This window comes from Trifolium pratense, linkage group LG5 (assembly GCF_020283565.1).
Source record: "Trifolium pratense cultivar HEN17-A07 linkage group LG5, ARS_RC_1.1, whole genome shotgun sequence".
NCBI lineage: Eukaryota > Viridiplantae > Streptophyta > Magnoliopsida > Fabales > Fabaceae > Trifolium > Trifolium pratense.
The window spans coordinates 7,896,720-7,917,572 of NC_060063.1; the positions used below are offsets into that span (position 1 = coordinate 7,896,720).

Here is a 20,853-nt window from a genome sequence, read left to right on the forward strand (position 1 = left end):
ATATTAAAACATTAACAACAATAATAGAAAACAGTAGACAAAAAACATTTCAAAAAAAGCATAATTTGAAACATACCAACCAAATATTCATAGGCAACATAGTGAACACAAACCTCGCCAATAGTACTCAAAGATAAACCACAATGAGAAATATCCAGATTCACAGATGGTTGCATCCTGATTTTCATCCGAAAAAGTAGCCTACAAGAATGAATAGAGGTGTGGTAAGAACCAATATTTAAAATAATTTTGAAATGTTACATGTTATAGACACCCCATCGTTCAATATAGAGCAATTGCTTCCTCATAGTAGCATGTATTTTGCCACCCTAGTACCAACCAATAGGTTGAGCGCAAATGAACAACAAAACATACAATATGAAGCATAAAACATAATAACCGCAACTACTACCTTATAAACTGTTTACTCATAAACAATCTTAATAAACTTATAATAATAAATAAATTTATAATAATAAATAAAAATTTATTTATTTACGTTGCACGCGAAAATAAATTATTCCAAACGAGCCGGATTGAAAATGAAAACTTAAATTTAGGCGGAATATTTGACTTTGACTTGGAGTCGTTGACATTTATCTACTCTCTCAAGTTAGTTAGTTATGATGATTGCAAACTTGTGATCATCTTCGATTCAACTTCACTTTAACCTCGATCGACTCACCATAACTGCTTCACCTGAATTTACCAAAAAAATATCGTTCATGCTCGCCTCGGACTCCACCGTCGTGCTCCGAATACCCGTCCGTAACCCGACCCGTTCACACTTCAACACTTTCAGCTTCGATTCAGGAGGAACAACAACTCGATCCAGACCCAGCTTCTTCCTATGTCCTTCTCTTTCTTTCAATTCTATCAAAATGCAATTGCTCCGCCCAACCGGTTGCTACAGTAACCGTTGCCTTAAGGTTCACGCTCAAATTGGCGGCCAAGATTTCTTCAACGCCGCCGTCAGGGATAAACGTGTTCCTCGTCACCTTGTTATTATGGTTAATGGTATAACTGGGAGGTAATCATGTTTTAAATGCATTTTAGGGTTGGAATTAGGATTAACTATAGTTGTATGTTTTATTACTTTATATACTTGGATCATTTTTAAGACTCCAATTTCGATTTTAGTTCGAGAATTGGTATGTACTAGTTAGTTGTTAAATAAAAAACTGTGTTGACAAGTAATTGAGCTCAAATAGTTAATGAGTTTATCTAGGACAATTTGTTCGGGAGAACTGAGTTCCATTCCTGATGGGAACAATTAATTTTTGGCTAAACTTTAATTACCTTGCGACTGAACTCTGAATTATCAGCCCTCATTCCCTTGGAAACCAAAGGCTAAACAAGAAAAAACTGTGTTATTAATTAAAAAATAGTTCCATAAGTGCTGCTTAGTTAATAGCTGTAGAGAAGCTGAAATGCAGTGGCTTGGGTTCGAACCCAACAGACCCCATTTAAATGTGAGTTTAGTCATTAGGCTACTAGACCAATTTTTTTCTTCCATATTTTGTGTAAATGCTCAAGAATTTTGAAAAGAGCAATGCTATTTAGTAAGAATAATTTAAATGAGAAAGAGTGGAATTCACAAAAATAGGAGATTTGACCTATTAGATTTTGGCTTACCATACATGGCGTAGTGAGTGATTATTATTGGAAGAGTTACATGATGCCACATAAGATTGTTGTGTTTCTTGTAAACAATCTATCGTAACAATAAGCATTTTCCTTATGAAAATTACTAATTGATTGATTTCTGATACATCGATTAGTTATTTATAGATGGGTTTAGAAATGATAGAAATAGAAATAGAACTACCCAGACTGTACCAGCTTAACTAACAGAAACAAATTTTCTGCTTGCATGGCACATTTATTGATCTCGACCGTGACCGTCCGATTTAAATTTCTAAATTGATGGTCGAGAACCTTTAATATTGGTTTAGTGAATGTGTAATCTAAGCTGTTCAATCTCAAATCGTTGGTTGAGACTGATTATAGCGTATAACTGTGTGGTGTTATTACTGCAGCGAATCCAGGTCCATTGACTAACATAGCGAGTTAGGTTAGCCGTCAGCTTTAGACACACATATCTTTGATATACCACTACAAAAAACCAAATGGAAGTTATTATTATTATTTTGATAGGCAAATGTTAGTAGTTAGAACATATTGTTAGAGAGGAGGGGGAAATGTTAGTAGTAGCCAGGGATCGAACCCTGGACCTCCTTCTTAACTCCTTCAACGTTCCAACCCTTTACCGGGACAGCAAATGGAAGTTATGATTGTGGGAGAGTGTGATAAGATGGTTTGAGTTGAGGAACGTAAGAGAGATAAGGGGTTGTGGGTTCAATTCTTCTCACTAACATTTCTTACAATTAATTACTAACTTTTGATCATTAAAAAAGATTATGATTATTTGGGGGGGGGGGGGGGTCTGAGTTTTTGTACCAGAGTTCCATTATTCTATGATTATGTTAGCTGGATAATTTAATTGTAAATGCTTGTCCAACATTTTCTCATTTATCTTTTGTGCAATGAAGTTCGTTAGATATTTCGAAATAGACTATGTGTGCGGGGCTATGGTTACAGTGAAATGTGCTTGGTTTTTCAGTGCTTCTGATTGGAGATATGCGGCAGAGCAGTTGGTAAAGAGGCTTCCAGATAAAGTTATTGTGCACCGTAAGCATTCACACTTTCTTCATAAATATAGCTGCTACATTTCCTGTGCATCAGAGTATTGTTGATAACTTAGTAGAATTTGAAATGCACCATATCACTGCAATGTAAGTTCTTTTGTTGGGTTTCTGATCTACGTGTCAGTTGTCGGACAACACATGGACAGTTTCAAGGTTCTAATTTAGTTTGTTGTTTTGCTGAACTCTCTCCATCTTTATGTGTCATGTAGATGATATAAAACATCTTTCTCAGACATAAATGTGACTGATCACCAAAATTTATTAATTTTTTTTTTATATTTTTCAAAATATTAAATCTTCCTGCTCTGATATTCATCTGTGTCTTGCCCTGAAATTTCCAAGTCTGCCAATGTTTAACTTATATTTATCGTTTGCACTGTTTATTAAGAAAACCATCAGTTGCATTCTACTTGATAATTTATGGACAGGCAGTGAATGCAATTCTTCAAGATTGACGTTTGATGGTGTTGACACAATGGGTGAGAGGCTAGCTGAAGAGGTATTTTGGTAATAATAATATGACCTTGTTTTTGTTCATCTTAATTTTTCATACTTACTTAAAATTTCATTTATAATGTTGGTTTTTCCATTACGCATTTGCATCTAAACCTTCAGTTTTACTTCGTATTTGACCAGGTACTATCGGTGGTTAGGCGATGGCCAGAGGTGCAGAAGATATCCTTTGTCGCACATTCTTTAGGAGGCTTGGTGGCAAGATATGCAATTGGGAGACTTTATGATAATTCTTCAAAATTGGAACGTGTTGGTACCAGCAGAAACTGTTTCAGTGAAGAGACGACTGAATATTCAAAGCAATGCCTTAAACAGATTTATGAAGCCAAAATTGCTGGATTAGAGCCAATGAATTTTATAACGTTTGCAACACCTCATCTCGGTTCAAGAGGAAATAATCAGGTACTTTTCTATGAGCCGCAACTCAAAATTTTGGTTGAGGCAGTCACTTAATTACTTAAAGTTGTTGGACAAATAAATCTTGCAATTCAATTTTTTTAGAAGTAATGTGCATGGATTGCATTTAAGTCTAACTTCATATGTCCTCTTAAGTAGCAATAGTCCACGTATCTGAAGTTTTACTAGTACTCCAAAAATTAACGTCTTGTTTCTACTCTTTGATTGAGATCTTAAATGACTATATTTGCATAATTTTTTATTTTTTTGTAGATTTTCAAACACAAATGTTAGAATTTTCTCTAAATACTTAAAATTATACTAGTCATTGTTAACTTGTAGATTAACATTTCATTGTTATCTCCGAGGGTTAGTTTCTATATTTTTTAGTTATTGAAATTCCGGCACGCAGTGGACACAATGCTACAGATGATGCTACAGCATGTGGTGTAGCATCACAAACGCTGAATAAAATAAAGCGATAAATAGCAGAATAATAAATAACACATAAACCGCCTTCAGATACTTGTGGGACAAGGCACGTCTTGGCTTGTTGGATAAGCACGAAAATTATACCTGAAACAAATCTTCCAAAGATGTGATATAAAAATTCTGCGTAAAACAGAGCATCATAATGCTGTACGCGATGCTACAGCATCCTATGTAGCATTATGGCTATAACTTGTTTTTGCAAAATGTAGCCAACATAAAAACCTCAACAATCTCCCCCTTTGGCAAATTTTGGCTAAAACAATCTTTGACAGATAATCATCTTGGTCTTCTATCTTCAATGTGCAACTCTTGCCTTTGATCTTCAGATTAGACATACATGTTGTGCATTCATAATTAAGCATGTAGAAGTTACCTATATTTCTATGACTGTAACTAACTAAGTCACCCATATTGCTATGACTGTGACCCAAATCACCCATATTTCTATGATTGTAATCCTAAGCATAAAAGGCATCCATATTTCTATGATTATGACTAAGCACGATGAATCATCCATATTTCTATGGTTATAAGATTATGATCATGCCCTATGCTACAAGTTTAAATGCTTTTTGAAGTTCTTGCATGCACATCACCCAGAGCAGAAAGTAAATTTTTCCCCCCTCAAAACATGCACATCACCATTCACACATACAGATGCTATACTAGATGCTATAGCATTCTTCATCACATCATGCACATCAGAAATATTACTCCCCCTTTTTAGCCATAAATTCTGACAAATAAAGTCAGTACCACAGAATACATAGTACCACGGGTATCAAAGAATAGAAAACCACAGAGTGCATATTACAGACCAGGTGCACACGCAGGTACAATGAATATCAGGGCATAGCCCACACAAATAACCAGAGAACAAAAGCTCGAAAAAGGTAACAAGTGAGCTGTTATCCACAGTACCAAAAAATAACAGAGGCATGCAGCAGCGGAATTAAACACATCTAGCCTCACAGAGCTTACCAAAACTGAGAGAAATAAACTCTCAAAGTGGATTCAAGATAGGAGAAATAAACTCCTTCAGTCAGCATAAACAGTCTTCAGAAAAACATCCGAGAAAAAATAAATTCTCACTTCATACATCCCCAAACACCAAGCACATAAACTAGCACACTACTTAATCATAGCATAAGTTGCAAGATCACCAACACGCTAGCTATATTCTGCTACTCCCCCTCAATAGCATATCAGAGAACAATTACTCTCCTTGAGTACATCAACTCATGCATATCAGAATGAACACAACCATCAGAGAATACTTACTCCCCTTGAAACATGCATATATAAGAACACAAGTATACAAGCAACACCTTCTTCTTCCGTATATCCCTCTTCCTTGTCCATAATGCCAGAAAGTATCTTCCCTGGAGCTCACCCAGATACAGAACAGGATGTCTGCTCTGATACCAATTGAAATTCCGGCACGCAGTGGATACAATGCTACAGATGATGCTACAGCATGTGGTGTAGCATCACAAACGCTGAATAAAATAAAGCGATAAATAGCAGAATAATAAATAACACATAAACCGCCTTCAGATACTTGTGGGACAAGGCACGTCTTGGCTTGTTGGATAAGCACGAAAATTATATCTGAAACAAATCTTCCAAAGATGTGATATAAAAATTCTGCGTAAAACAGAGCATCATAATGCTGTACGCGATGCTACAGCATCCGATGTAGCATTATGGCTATAACTTGTTTTTGCAAAATGTAGCCAACATAAAAACCTCAACAGTTATTATTATGATTTGTTTCCTTATTTCACTTAATATTTTTGATTAGGGGTTGTCTACATCAATACATAGGGATTAGTGTTTATTCTTTTGTATGTTTGTCTGGATTTTGCACATCCTTGTGGTCTGTTTCTTTCTTATCTCAAGCCAAATGACTGTATGTTTGTCTCGCTGCCAGATCCAAGTTGTTGGTTGGTCATATGTCATATATCATATGTCCAAGCCATTCTTATCTTAGTGTGGTTTCTTTGTTGTCTTAAGTTGCTTTCTAATGGCATATACTATCTAGTCATTGATCTTAGCAAACATTCAATAGTCTCTGGATGTCCTTTCGCACAAGAAACGTCAAGGTGAGTCGTCGGAACTGGTCACAAATACTTGTCCCACTTAAGTTGTTTATTTTGGTAGTTTCGTTGTCCGACCATCACCATGGCTGTGCTGCTGGCAGCAATCACAGAACTATCCATGACATGTTCCAAACACAAGTTGGTTGCTTTAGGAAAAGGACAATGTCTAAGCCCAATACCATCATAGTTTATTTTTCCTCCAGTTCGTGATAAAAGGGGATATTTGTAACAAGCCTGAAGCTTTAGCTTGAGCGGAGTGTTGGAATATTAGAAATATCTTATATGCTTATATTATGTTAGAGTATCTTAGTTTATATAGTAGTATCAATTTATAATCGTAGAGTATCCTAGATTATCTCCTAGTTCTAGTTTCTATATTACTTATTATTATGATTTTGCTTAGACCATCTCCCATTGGAAACTCTTTTATATCAAGCTTCTGTTAAGTTAGTATCCACTTATTAAAAATAATATTTAAATTTCTATTTCTCTCATCTTTCTATCTAAAATTCATAAAATCTACAAAAAAGAAATATATTAGATAGTAAAGGGTTTTCATGTAACTGAATTTTTATAAGTGGTGTGATATTAGTTGTTATATACTTTGGTGCTCAATTTGGGTTTGAAACCCAAAGTCTTGATAAAAAACAGAATTCAGGAAGAAGCAACTCCAATAATGTAGTACGCGTGAACTAGGAAAGAAGAAAAAGAAAAGGAGCACAGATGATAAGGGTTTTCAATGAAGAATCCTCCTCCCAAGAGCCAACACTCTCCCCATTGATAGAGTACAAATGTGAACACCAAAATGAGTTTGGGTTTCACTAGAAATTATAAAAGGTCTTAAAGATAGAAAACAACTAAAATCCACTCTTTGTTAAACATAACCAAGTACATATTGAGAATAGCCATCAATAGTATCTATACCCCATCCAATGCATATTGCATACACAATATGCTGACATTGAAATAAGGCTTAATTAGTTAAATGGTCCCTTAAAGACATTTTAGGTTTCATTATGGTCCCTTAAAGAAAAAAAAGTCTGAATTGGTCCCTTATTGATATCACGTTTGCCACATTGGTCCCTTCCGTTAATTTATTAACACCAAATATATTAGGTGGACCAACATTACATGTGGTCCACCATAGATCTTAATAAATCATTTAATCTTAACCTTTGATTCTTTTGTCAAAATAGTAACCATTTGATTTTGTATGTCTACCACATCTAGCAATACACCATCAACAACTATTTTTTCTCTCCATTTCTTCATCTTCTTCAATGGACTCACCATGAACACACCATTGACCTTCAATGGAGCTTTCACAAAAAAACTCAAATCGGCTTCAAAAATCATAAAAGAATACACAAATTCGCTTGATTTTTAGCACTGGTCATGAATCTATGCTTAGATTTCATAGTGGAGGCTTATATTTTGAAAATCGAAACAACTTAAGAACATAAAAATGACCAAAACATGATTCAAGCAAACTCACGCAAAATTAACGATTGGAAAAGCTTCAGAACGTGATATTGAACATAAATCAACCAATACTTGCTTGGTTTAAGCTTTAGAAGGAAATTGAAGAGACAAATTGAGGAAGAAGGTGATGTTGGAAAATTGGGGAAAAAGATGAATTTTAGGGTTTGTTTGAAGGTTGATTGAAGATTTGAGTATATTTTTTATGATGTTTATGAAAAAGATGAAGAAGAATGGAGGCAGAAGATGAAGAAGGGAGGAGGAAGAAGATGAACAGTGTTTTTTTGCACCATTTAACGCTTTTTGTCAAAAACTAACGGAAAGGACCAAAATGACTAGCGGAGATGTCCTTAAGGGACCAATCCGGACCTTTTTTTCTTTAAGGGACCATTGTGAAACCTAAAATGTCTTTAAGGGATCATTTGACTAATTAAGCCTTGAAATAAACTAATGTAAATTGAGATAAAGCACAGTAAGTTGGTGGGGTCCATTGGAGACAACACTAGTGGTGATGGGTTAGGCTTGACAAGGCGCTTCATATCCAGTAGTAGTTGCCGGTTGGGAAGGCGGCTGATGATAGCAGTGAATCGTGAACCAAAAATGAGGTTTAAGTTCTGAGAAAGGTATCCACAGCAAGGAGGCTGGAAACCAAAGGTGAAACACAATTTTTCAGCAAAATACAATATACTTGTAGGCCGTAGTAGTATTGTGTTCTCACGGATTAGGATTGTTTCATGTTTAGGCTTTAGATACCATGTTAAGAGAAAATGAATAGAGAAAAACGAGGTATATGAGTGAACCAACCAAAGTGTCTCAGCTACTTAGTAGGCTATATAAACTTACAACGATAAATACAACGATTTGCAGTTATCGTAATCACTGTTAGTTACATAGTATTATAAAACTTATAACTAAACTATTTATATTATAACAGATACACAAGCACATATATTGGAATCGCAGTAAAATATCTCATTGTTTTTCTCCATTGGTTGTTTGTTATAGCTTCCTTTACTTGGCGGTCTTCCTTTCCTTGAAAGAAGAGCATCCCAAACTGCACACTTAGTTGCCGGGAGATCTGGGAAGCATCTCTTCCTCATGGACAGTGATGGTGGAAAACCTCCTCTTCTCCTGCGGATGGTTGATGACTCTGACGATCTAAAATTTATGTTAGTACTCATGTATCAGTTAATTTCAACAGATCATAATACCCCTTTCTGTTTTATTGCCAATCTAATTGTTTGTGATGGTGTAGGTCAGCTTTACATGCATTCAAGCGTCGGGTAGCATATGCAAATGCGAATTATGATCGTATCCTCTTTTTAATTTAGATATTGAATAATAATTCGTTTTTGATGTTTATTAAATTTCCAATATTAAAAAAGCTCAAGACTTAAGAATCTATAGTCGACCATATATGTCAAATTTAGAAGCGGCAGTTTTATGTGCATTGTAAAAAGTTTATAGACAGCTAGAAACCATGTCAACTTGGCAAATAATAAGTTGGTAATTTTCCAATTATAAATTGGCACAAAGGTGCTAATAGAACTTTCAATAAGGAAATACTTTTTACACACTGATGATTCTTGACATAGCTTGAAGAGATGGTCGGATGGCGTACCTCGTCAATTCGCCGTCAACATGAACTTCCTAAGGTATTGAATTTCTAATAATATTCTAGCTTAATGCTTCACCTTGCTTTCAGAGACTAAATTCTGTTTTCTTTTGTGCTAGTCCAATCTTATTGTAAGTGATGCGAAATACCCACACATCGTTTATGTTGAAGGAGAGAACACCAAAGAATTTTACAATAAAGCGTCTTCAAATGTTGGAGGCCAAACGGTTGACTTAGAAGGTTCTTCCCTTATTTCAAAACGCAAGTTAATTTTGTAATATAATGAAAATGTTCTAATCTTCGAAAATAATGTTAACAGTAGCTCATCCTCATTCAGGAATTGCCTCACTAATATGTAATGAATTGTCATGAACGAACTATTTAGTAGCTGATTCTTTTGATTCTTAGACTGCTTGATAGCTCCTATTTTTATGATGCTTTTATTCTTCCTTAATGTAGAGAAGATGATAAGGGGTCTCACTCAGGTGCCTTGGGAACGAGTGGATGTTAGCTTTGAGACAAGTAAACAGCGCTACGTTGCTCACAGTACAATTCAGGTACGGCTTTGTATCTTAAATCTTCACTACAAAATTTGTGTGATATCCTTTTGATGCAGTCTTTTAAAAATACTTTCTTCACGTTTTGTATGTAACTTGATATTCTGCTTTAGCATTTGGGGCACCATTCTATTTCTGCTTTTATAGGAAATCATGTTATGTCCAATGATTTTTCCCAAAAGTTAAATTAGGTTTATGAGATAAAGTATTATATTCTGTGTGACAAGGAAATAGATCTAGGTGAGTTGACTCATACAAAAATAAATTATTGGGGTTTTAGAATGTTCTAGTGAAATTTAAACGAGGCTTCGCTTGTGAGTTTGGTTCACACACTACCTTGAAGATAGTAATCTCATAAAATAAACTTGTAACAGTGATGATGATTATTCTTGAAATAAGAGCATTATGTCAAATACTAACTATAGAAATTTTTACATCTTACAATGATTTCAAATTTTTTCAAACTTTATCAATTAGGAATGCTTAGGAAAACATACAATATAAGATATGAATTATGAATTTAACTAAGGCTCAAATACATCTTAGTGCTATAAACAGGACCTGCAGATAACCAGGTCTCAAGACTAAACCTGATGATCTTATACAATTTTGGCTTCGTAAAGCCTATGAAGTACTGCAATCTAGTCCAATCCCCAATAAAAAAAACAATACTCTATATAGCACTTGGAAATTTCAGCTAATGCTCTTATAATTTCATTGCGGTGTGTGTGACGGGATTGAGCACTCTATTATTGTCTGTTGCTTCTGCCTCCTGTTACCATTCCAAGAATTTGTCACTTCCTGGGCATTGACACATCAAACTGAAGTTTTTGATATATATTTGAGATTTAGAATTTTTTTCTTGATAGAAGTTAAACCAGTTTTTGGCTTTGCATATTAGATTTTGAATTTTACTCGCTCCGAATCTTCTCTCACATTTTCATTTGGAGAGGAAGCAATTAAACTTGCAAGCTTTGAAAAATTATGTAGCAAGTAGGCTCTTTTTACGAAGATACTGCTTTAGATTGATGTTCTTTGTTTTGGGTGGTTGCTCTCGATCAGGTGAAAACCTACTGGTTGAATTCAGATGGCGCTGATGTGGTATATCATATGATAGACAACTTCCATCTTTAGTCTTTTTGTAAAGTTTGATGTCAACAAATCAATGTTGCTTGAATGTTTTGCATCGTCATCCTTCACGGATGAAGGAAGTGTTGTACATTTTATTGTGGCATGGACTGTTGATTTAATGCATCTTTATGTATATGAGACCTGCTATTTAGTGGTTCCTTCATAAATTAATGTTATTGAAAAAGCTGCTATATTTTGTTGTGTATATATTTTTGTATGCTGTACAAGTCCTATAGCACACTTGGATTTGGCAACTTCAATCTGATTCCTAATAATTGTTCATTTATTTCTGCATTGATCTTTTGTTGTTGTCGTCGTCTTCGTCGTCATCATATAGCTAGTGTTATACTGTTCTTGCATATTTAATAAAATGTGCACACAAATTTTAACTATATGACTAGCACTTAAAAAGATTTTTGCAAAGATCTTTTAGTAAGACACATTCTCTTATTTTGTAGTAATTGTACGGTGTGAAAGAAAATTTTACAAATATTTGATGTGTGGTGCGAATAAAATTGTGGATATAGAATTTATTTTAAAGACATGTTAGTATTTGTCATTTTTGTTAGTGGGAGAGTTTAACCGGTAACCTTTTCATTTGTTAAATACAGTTATTTAGTGAACCGAAAAATAAATTTTTACTTAGCGGAGGGAGTATATTCAACCCAATGAGGTGTCAAATGTGACAGTTAGGTTTTCGTTGAATATAAAGTTTAGTGCAAAGTCATTCTTTGTAGAAACTTAACATCCCAATTAAGTTGACACTCTGAGCACCACCAATTATATGCAACACCAAACAAATTTATTGATATAACAAAACTGAAATTTGGAGGGATGGACTCAAACTCGAGAAAAACAATCAACTGAATTTATAAGAAGGCAAAACCATCTTATTGCAAATAAAATCCCGAGCAATAAAGCTAGAGACATTTTCCCACCAATAAGATTTAAACTAAAACCTGCTAACTTATCACCAGAACAATTTCCCGAGAACTGTTCATATGAGAGCCAATCTAATCTTTCAAGGAATAATATGATTATCAAGGTTGTCAGAACCGGACCGGTCATCGAACCGGCGAGTTCACCGGTTCAAGGTTTAATTGGTCGGACCGGGTTCAATCGGGGTCGAACCGTTTTTAATTATATATATATTTTAATTAATATATAAATAAATATATATATGAATAATTGCTCAATATTTCATAATTTCACATATTAAAAAGATAAAATATCACAAGTCAAAATAAAATAAAATTTATAATTCAAACCAAATGAAAAATAGATGAAAAACAAAATTCTTTCCTATTCTTACGACGTCGTTGTTTTGTTTCAGATTTTTAAAAAAAAAAAAATTAAAACGACGTCGTTTTGCCCTTTTTTATTTTTTATTTTTTAAAAAAACTGCAAAACCGCTTGACCCGCTCGGCCGGTTCGCCAGTTCGACCCGGTCCAACCCCGGTTCACGCGTTTTTTTGCCGGTCGGTTTCCTATCCGTTTTTTGCTCAAAATCGAACCGTTTTCATGACCGGTTCACGGTCCGACCGGTCCGACCGGCCGGTTCGGTCCGGTTTTGATAACCTTGATGATTATTATTAAAGGCATCAACCATTAGCTTGCATTCACACAAGCCAAGACTTATGCTAATTATCTGACTTTTTCAAATATGTAAGTCTCCCAATTCACTTAGCAACAATATTTAGGAACTGACAATGATTAATTATGTTTGAAACATGAAATAGTAAAAGAATATGATTAAATAAGTATTAATATCTATGTATGCAGTTTGGTTCAGTTTGATCTAATTTTATAAAAGGAATCCAAAATTCGATCCTAGCAATTTTCACAAAAACACATTCAAACATGTTCAATAACATTCTATTTTATCCAGTTTTCAATATTTTTGAATCGGTTTACCATTTTAAAATAATGCCTTTGTAGAAATAAGCTGGAGAGATTTCAACATCCAAATCACTTAAATTTTATAATTGGAATAGTAAACAAAAAAAATATTTAAAATTGGAATTCCTATACTCAGTGACTGCACACATTCACGCAACCACCGACTACACAACTGCTCGATGTCTAAATCTCAAGCTCAGTAATTTTAATTCTTACCGATCAAAATTTGTTAAGATGTATGGAATTTTGAACATATAATCATAAATAATTCATCCAAATTCAATATATAACAATTATAGTAAGATTTCTACTGGTGATAAAAAATGTAATGAACAAGAAAAATAGTTGTTGGTGCCTTCATTGTCTGTTTAAAAGTCAGTCCTGTAGTCCTCAGGTTTGTACCATAATGAGAAATCAATTCCCTTACTTTTTAGTTCTTCTGTTGCAGGTCCAATTCTCTCCAGCAGCTGTGAAATACACATAAATGTGATAATATATTCAATAACATATATTTATTATTTTTCATTTTCAGTAAACTGCAAAGTGCAAACCACTCCGTAGTATATAAACTGATTTACTTTATTATTAGTAGAAATTAGAACTAGAGATCCAGTAGAAAACTATAATAAACAATATAAAATCCAATAATTTAGCCTATGATGTGGCTATATGTTAAAGGATACTGCTATAGGAAATTAAGTATATTTTAATAGTTAATTTTTTTTTTTGATAGATAGACGAAATGGCAAACCATTAAAAACTTACACACAAAGTGGAGGGACTGGGGTTTGAACCTCAGTCATGGCGTCTGACCTAACAATTTCGGCATTTCTACTAGCTGAGTTAAGATTTGTTCACATTTAATTTAATAGTTTATTTTAATTTTAAATAATAGTTTACTTGATGTCATTTTATCCTTTTAGCCTTGATGATTGTATTATTTAAAGACATTGTGCTTCATTTGGCAATCAAACATTTAAACAAATATCTTCTCATTTGTAGCAAAAGAAAATATATCCTTCTCTCAAAAACTCATTATCTTCTCACTTGTACCAGCTTCTATTCTAATTCGTTATAATCCCTACTTTGAGACTTTGAATTTTATCGATTTGTCCATAGAATTCATTTTCCCGTTTCAAATACATAATAATGTCTTATGAATAGTTTCAATTCTAGACAGTGCCTAACCCCAAGTCAGTATTAGCCAGTAAACACCTAAAAACCGTGGTTAATGAAGTTCAAAATCATGATTAATTGTGATCAATGGATAGTTAATAAGTTGCGATAACCATCCAGTTAGCATAATGTATTTGAACTTTGTCAACCATTCAATAAAGTAGTCGGTATCAAATAAAGTGCAATGTAAACATCTCCCAACAGCGAAATCAGAGACTAACCTTTTCATGGAGCACACCGTTTGAAACCAAAACAGATCTATCAAAAACACTAAACTTTCCTCCGTCCATCAGAGAAACTGTGCCACCAGCTTCCTCTACAATCTATAAGTTAATGGAAAAAACTGTAAGCAAAATTATCGCAAGTAAATGATTCAATAAATGTTGAAAGGTTTTCATATACATTATAATGCTCATAAGCCATGCTTCCGAATATAGGGCATGTTTTTGTTAACTCTACATGAAGCACGGCTGCCGCACAGCGCAGGAAGTTGACTAGCAGGGCTCAGATAGATAAAGAGGAACAGGGAAGACACTTTTTTGTTATCGCAGATAGCTTCGGCTCATTGATTTGATCCCAAAATTCAGGGATCTTGAGTCTGTTTTCACTTGTATATATATTTGTTGAAATACACGAAAATAATGGCAGATTTCAGTCCTTTGTATCACTAAATACGAGTAGTTGTTACTTGCTTTCCCTTTGAAAATGCGAGCGTTCTAACAGATTTCATGTTATATGTTGATAATGTAGAACTTACCAAAACACCAGCAGCCATATCCCATGGCTTTAGACGATATTCCCAATAAGCTTCTACAATTCCCAAAGCCACATGACACATGTCCACGGCAGCTGCACCAAGCCGTCTTACACCCTAAGCATCAAAGTCATGAAAGATAATTAGTGAATCGCCAAAAATGAGGAACATATTTTGTATATATTAGATGCATACCCTGCTGACATCCGTAAATTCTTTGAACAGTTCTATATTAGTAGCCCAGGCTTCATCGTGTTCATAACCAAAACCTGTCACTAGAAGAGATCGTTCCACCTGAAAGAAACGAAGCTTACTCAGATTTTTCCAACAAAAAAAAACTGAAATAATGATATGATCAAGGATTGAGCAGTTCCCTTTCTGTACTCTAAGGCATTATTTAATCATTACCTGATCAGTTGCACTCACTTGGATCCTCTGGCCGTTGCAGAATGCTCCACCACCTACAAGGTAAGAGAGATAAAACTAATCACTAGAAAGAGAAAACAAGTTTACTAAATAATTTTTATTTTCGTTGATAAAAGTTGGAATAGAATTTTATTTCACCAGAGGTTGCAGTGAAAATGCGAGTATTCCAGCACATAGGACCGCCAACAAACTCAACCTGAAATTAATAAATTTCTTATTAGCTTATCCTGTTTTTCCCCAGCTATATTTTCTCCTTAAACAATTTTAAGTATTCCTTCAACAATTTTATGTTTTGATTATGTAATTGATGTATGAAGTGCGTTATACATATGTTGATACATGATAAAATGGCTGAGTTGTTTCTGGTATGCATGATCTGTCTAGAATATATTAGGATTGGTTTAGATAAGTTTTGGAAGATAAAATATTCTAGTCGTGGCCATCTCGCCACATGCTATTCCTCTATCCCAATTTCAGGGTCAGCTGCTCTGTGCCGCTATCTGGGATAGACAACTATGCGATTTCCCATTTGCTTTTGGAAGCCCCGATATGAAGTCCAACGAGATGTCACTACACAGCTGTGTCAAGATGGATAGTGGTTTCCAGAGACCTAAGGGATATAAAGATTACAGTATTTGTTTCTTCAGCAAATCTAGTATTCTGCCATGGAATTTTTAATATCCTTCCTCATACAACTCCAATAGAAAATCGCTGCTTTTCTACATGGAAATTTAGTGGTGTGTATAGAGATTCTACTGGGATATATATGAGGCATGCAGATTCTGGATCGTATATGCAAAAAACAAAATGTGGTTGTTTGATCATGCATTGAAGTTAAATGTCAAGTTACGGCACAAGAATGAGTTATTACCAATGAAGGTTGCGTTAAACAACATGAAATAGAAGTTAAAGATAAGAAAAAATCACCACTGTAGCAGCAGTAGGCTTTCCTCGATATAGAACCCCAACAGAAACAGCAAAACTGGGATAGCCATGTGCAAAGTTTGTTGTCCCATCTACAAAATTATAAAAGATTTGTAATCCAACTATCTAAGTGATACAGGATACAACAAATGCATGAGGAAGATGCAGTCAGAAATAACGTATTTCCATATAGTGGGAATAATAGTATTTTATGTTATAATTAGTCTTAGAATTTGGGGACTCTTACCAATTATAAATACTTTGTCTAATATAAAATAGGCTTAATTACACTTTTGGTCTCTTATCTTTATTTTAGGTTTCAAGTTGGTCCCTTATCTTTTAAAAGTTTCATGTTGGCCCCTTATCTTTTCTTTCGTTGCATTAGTTAGTCCTCCCGTCAAATTTTAGGTTTCAAGTTGGTCCCCTATGTTTATTTTAGGTTTCAAGTTGGTCCCTTGTGTTTTAATTTTGTCTTTTTTAATTAAAAGAAAATGACATGGAACATGACTGGGACCAAACTTAAAGGACCAACTTGAAACTTAAAGAAAGATAAGGGACCAACTTGAAACCTAAAATAAAGATAAGGGACTAAAAGTATAATTAAGCCTATAAAATACATATATTGTATATAGTCTAACATACAAAGAACACCAGCAAATTGGAATTTCACTTGAAAAAAATTGTTGGCCCGAAAAATTCCAAATCATTCATCAAATGAAATAATACATAAATCGGAGTCCCGGTGATATTCTGGTGATAAAATAAAATATCTTTATATCTTGATTTAGGGAATCCACTACACTACACACAAGACAACCAAAACTTATTGCAATTCCTGAAATACACAAGCGAATTATAGGTTTAAATAGGATCTATGTAGCATTAACGCTTCACATTAAAGGTGTGTCCGGTGTCAAACACTGACGCATGTAGTCACATTCAATTTTTCATCAAATTATTACTAGTGTCAACATGTCAGTGTCATGTTCGTGCCTATGCATGTAGTCACATTCAATTTTTCATCAAACTGACGCATACTACGATTGAGAGGAAGAACATAATCAAGGAAGTCAAATTGATGTCTTTCTTTCAAAGAAACTCCAGATTCAAACAGGGCATGTGTGAAGAAATATATTTGAATACCAGAATCTAGCTTTTAAGTTCACTTGTATGCTTAAAACTACAGTTATTTCTTAAAATCATGGAGCAAAAGGAAGCATTGAATGAAATCACAAACCTAAGGGATCAATGCACCAAAGATAATCGGAAGCTACTTCTCCTATAACACCTCCTTCTTCCCCAAGAATAAGATGATCTTCAAAATTCTTCTTCACCACTTCTAATATGGCTGCTTCACTCATTTTATCCGTCCTGTTAATTTACAAATGACTCTTATTTAGTTAAAGAGACAAACAAAACATGTACGATCAACAACAAGACGAGCTATCAGTAAAAAAAACAACAAAAAGGAGCTTTGAGTTTAAACTTAATACTTATCAAAAGCATAATATTTGCAGCATACAACAGAGCTTGAACAAAATAAAAACACCGTGCAAGTTAAAGACTGTACAACTATTTATATTATCTAACTAAATGAGAACATGAAGAAAGGCCATAGAGGAGACCTTACTCAGTCACCAAGTCAGTTAATCCTTTATACGTAATATTCCGTGGCTTATTAACAGCATCCATCACAACCTGAATATAACAAAGTCGTGGAATTCATATGAAGATAATTGGATATCAAAAGTTGACTTAACTAGGAAAAAATAAGGTATAATTAGCAATAATATACAGTGGAAATTAAACTGAACCAGCCAAATATGTAAGCTTTTGGTATTAGACCCAGTTACCTGGTGGCTTAGTCATATAACTTGACAAGTAAATTTACCTCAATGTATACTTCCCTATGAGTCTCCCCTAGAGTGATATACACAATTATAGGTATGGCATCTACTCTATTTAAGAGTGTCAAGACGATATTGTTAATGTCCTAAAACTTAAGAAACAGATGCTAATCAATAATTAGACTTTGTTTGCAAGCCTTCCCCTTACTGAACCCAAAATATTCATAATTATATGTAAAAAGCTTTTAGTAGCTTCCGGAATCAGGATTGTTTGGTGACATCGAGGAGTGAGAAGCAAAATGTAGTTGCAAAATCAAGTGCAAAGACGGAATTTATAGCAATGGCTCAAAGGGGTTGTATAGCATTTATGTACCTTAGTCTCTATAGTATACCTTTGCTTTTGTTCAGAATTAAAAGTGAAATAATATTCAGTTTTCGTTACCCATATTTCTACGTGCTCTAATGAGCATTATAGTATAACTGTTCCATATTTCTACTTGTTCTAATGAGCATTATAGTATAACTGCTCTCTCAACTCCATGATTAAAGAAACTGACTCAAATGCTATTCTTCTATGTTTGCTCCCATTTAATCTAGCATACACCATACAATCTGGAACTTTACTGATAATACTCTCTCAAAAGTTTCACCTTATCCTCCTGGATGGAGGCAAAGGGGTCCCAGATATCCTCAAAACCTACCAAAACTGGTCACGGATGAGCACCTCCGAATTACCGAAGTGTTGAGCCAAGCCGATGGTTTAAGACCAGAACCAGTTGAGAGCCTGTAATTCCTATTCTTCAGACAGCATGAAGAGAAATGGTTGGCAAAAGACTCAAATCTGTAGGATTGCATCTTAATATAGCTCAATCACTTTCTTGATGTTGGACATCCCTCCTACGTTTATTGGCTCGGGTTTAGATTAGATCTAAGCCTAAAGCAAATTAGACTTTATCAACTCGTCGAATGTAAAACCACTTTCAGCTGCCATTCTATTGATATTGCATCAAAATTCAGCTCAAACCACACCCTTTAATGCCACTGCTCTTATTTATGTTAGTTAAATAGCATAGCTAAGACTTGTGTTTACTAGTTTAGTTTGATCTTCTAGTTGTGCATGATAAGCTGAACAAAACTTAGGGCTGTTTGGATTTACTTATTTGGGAGGTTATAAAATAGCTTATGTAAATAGATAAGTTAAATAGTTTATGCAAATAGATAAGTTTTTATGTTAATTCATAAGCTCTCACTAACGAAAATTATATATTCATAAACGATTTTTTCATAAACTACCTTGACAAACTTATGAGTAATAAATAAAGGGTCCGTTTGGATTGACTTATTTCTGAGCTTATGCAAAACAGCTTATGCAAAGAAATAAGTTTTAATGTAATATTCATAAGCTTGTCAAGGCAGTTTTCGAAAAAAACAGCTTATGAAGATACAATTTTCGTTAGTGAAAACTTATGAATTATAATAAAATCTTATTTATTTGCATAAATTATTTTTCATAAGCTAAAAAATAAGTAAATCCAAACGGGTCCAAAAGTTTTTTTTGTTGTTGGTCAAGTAGTCTATTGGCTAGAATTTCACTATCTAAGGTGAATAAGTGGGAGTATCATGTTCGAACCCCGGTCCCTGCATAAGCTATGCTCACGGAAACGTTCCAAAAACTTATTTATTTGCATAAACTATTTTGTATAATCTAAAAAATAATCCAATCCAAACGGGCACTTACACTTCATTCCAACAATATAAAACAACTCAGTCCTTGAATAAGCACATTTCATTGATCAGTTGGTCTACCATACCATAACTAATAATTGCTCTATCGATTCCATTAAACTCGAATCGAATAATGCAAGAAGGAAAGAAAGAAAAAAAAAAAAAAACCTGAGCACCAGTCTGAGCAGCAATTGTAGCAACTTGAATGAGGTGAGCAGGTTGAATAGGACCAGTCGACAGTGCACCAACCTTTGAAAACTTATCATTCGTATAAATTTCAGATTTCAAAGAATTGCTACATAACAGTTGCGTCCTCGATTTCAAGCTCCAATTTCGAAGAATTGGACGATGATGGCACGGTGATATTTTACTGTAAGTAGGAAATAACGGACACAGTTTTGTAGCTGCTGCTGCTGCAGAGAATAATACAATTGACATTATGATTAAATCAATTAATTGTTATCTTCTGATTCTGAAACTTTGAGTGATGTGAGATTGTGACTCTAAGTCTAAGGAAGAGAAGAAAAGATTGTGTTTGAGAAGAAGGTGAAATCAATCTGTGTATGAAAAAAACTCCTCCACTAGTTTGACCAAATTAATTGAACCGGAGAACTGAATCAAATTGAACCATTTTAAATCGAACCGGTTCATAAAAAAATGAGAACCAAACTAAAAATATTAATGTATTTCGATAATTGATACAATACATCAAATAGAAATACAAATTCAATATAGCTAAAAACTAAAAATTATGAATTTGTGAACAAACTCACAACAACCAAGTTAATAGTATACGATGGCAAACTGTCTATCACATGGTACCCTCCTAATTTGTCCGCATGTGCAAATCTATTAGCCACGTAGACGATTTAAACAAAAATTTGACTAAAATGAGCAACTTAAAACTTTTTAAACGTAAGAGATCAAATTGAAACCTAAAATAAACATAAGGACCAAATATACAATTAAATCTTTATTATATTATTGTAAAATAATAAAGTTTATAGAATAGTAAATTTTGTTAATGGTATATTAAGTATGACCTGATCTTGAGACTCATATTCTTAAAGATTTAATATGAATTCGGATAATGTTACATGGAAGAGACT

General features: G+C 34.1%; 2 protein-coding genes across 3 annotated transcripts; one reads left to right on the forward strand and one right to left on the reverse strand.

Moving 5' to 3' along the window:
• Nucleotides 1–519: 519 nt before the first annotated feature.
• On the forward strand, nucleotides 520–11,198 carry LOC123884952 (lipid droplet phospholipase 1-like). 2 transcript variants are annotated; one of them, XM_045934184.1, is made up of 10 exons: nucleotides 520–1,030; nucleotides 2,624–2,691; nucleotides 3,137–3,207; nucleotides 3,345–3,623; nucleotides 8,696–8,859; nucleotides 8,946–9,001; nucleotides 9,293–9,345; nucleotides 9,425–9,545; nucleotides 9,765–9,862; nucleotides 10,925–11,198. In XM_045934184.1, the coding sequence occupies exons 1-10, from the start codon at nucleotides 726–728 to the stop codon at nucleotides 10,994–10,996; spliced, it is 1,287 nt and encodes a 428-aa protein (XP_045790140.1). In that variant the 5' UTR covers nucleotides 520–725; the 3' UTR covers nucleotides 10,997–11,198. The 2 variants fall into 2 exon arrangements, with proteins under 2 accessions (XP_045790140.1, XP_045790139.1); XM_045934183.1 differs by having other exon boundaries at nucleotides 546–1,030; nucleotides 9,770–9,862.
• A 1,884-nt stretch (nucleotides 11,199–13,082) lies between these two features.
• Nucleotides 13,083–20,345, reverse strand: LOC123884956 (phosphatase IMPL1, chloroplastic). Its single transcript, XM_045934187.1, has 10 exons — nucleotides 19,913–20,345; nucleotides 17,803–17,870; nucleotides 17,410–17,543; nucleotides 16,176–16,264; nucleotides 15,387–15,444; nucleotides 15,231–15,283; nucleotides 15,018–15,116; nucleotides 14,826–14,939; nucleotides 14,290–14,391; nucleotides 13,083–13,359 (listed from the first exon to the last, which is right to left on the reverse strand). The coding sequence occupies exons 1-10, from the start codon at nucleotides 20,180–20,182 to the stop codon at nucleotides 13,261–13,263; spliced, it is 1,086 nt and encodes a 361-aa protein (XP_045790143.1). The 5' UTR covers nucleotides 20,183–20,345; the 3' UTR covers nucleotides 13,083–13,260.
• Nucleotides 20,346–20,853: the final 508 nt, after the last annotated feature.

Coding starts and splice junctions, on each gene's coding strand:
- LOC123884952 (XM_045934184.1), top strand. CDS start 726: ATGCTCGCCTCGGACTCCACCGTCGTGCTCCGAATACCCGTCCGTAAC. Junction 8,860..8,945: donor TCTGACGATCTAAAATTTAT/GTTAGTACTCAT, acceptor GTGATGGTGTAG/GTCAGCTTTACATGCATTCA. Junction 9,002..9,292: donor TGCAAATGCGAATTATGATC/GTATCCTCTTTT, acceptor CATAGCTTGAAG/AGATGGTCGGATGGCGTACC.
- LOC123884956 (XM_045934187.1), bottom strand. CDS start 20,182: ATGTCAATTGTATTATTCTCTGCAGCAGCAGCAGCTACAAAACTGTGT. Junction 14,940..15,017: donor AATTTACGGATGTCAGCAGG/GTATGCATCTAA, acceptor TTTGATGCTTAG/GGTGTAAGACGGCTTGGTGC. Junction 14,392..14,825: donor ATATGGCTGCTGGTGTTTTG/GTAAGTTCTACA, acceptor ATTAACTTATAG/ATTGTAGAGGAAGCTGGTGG.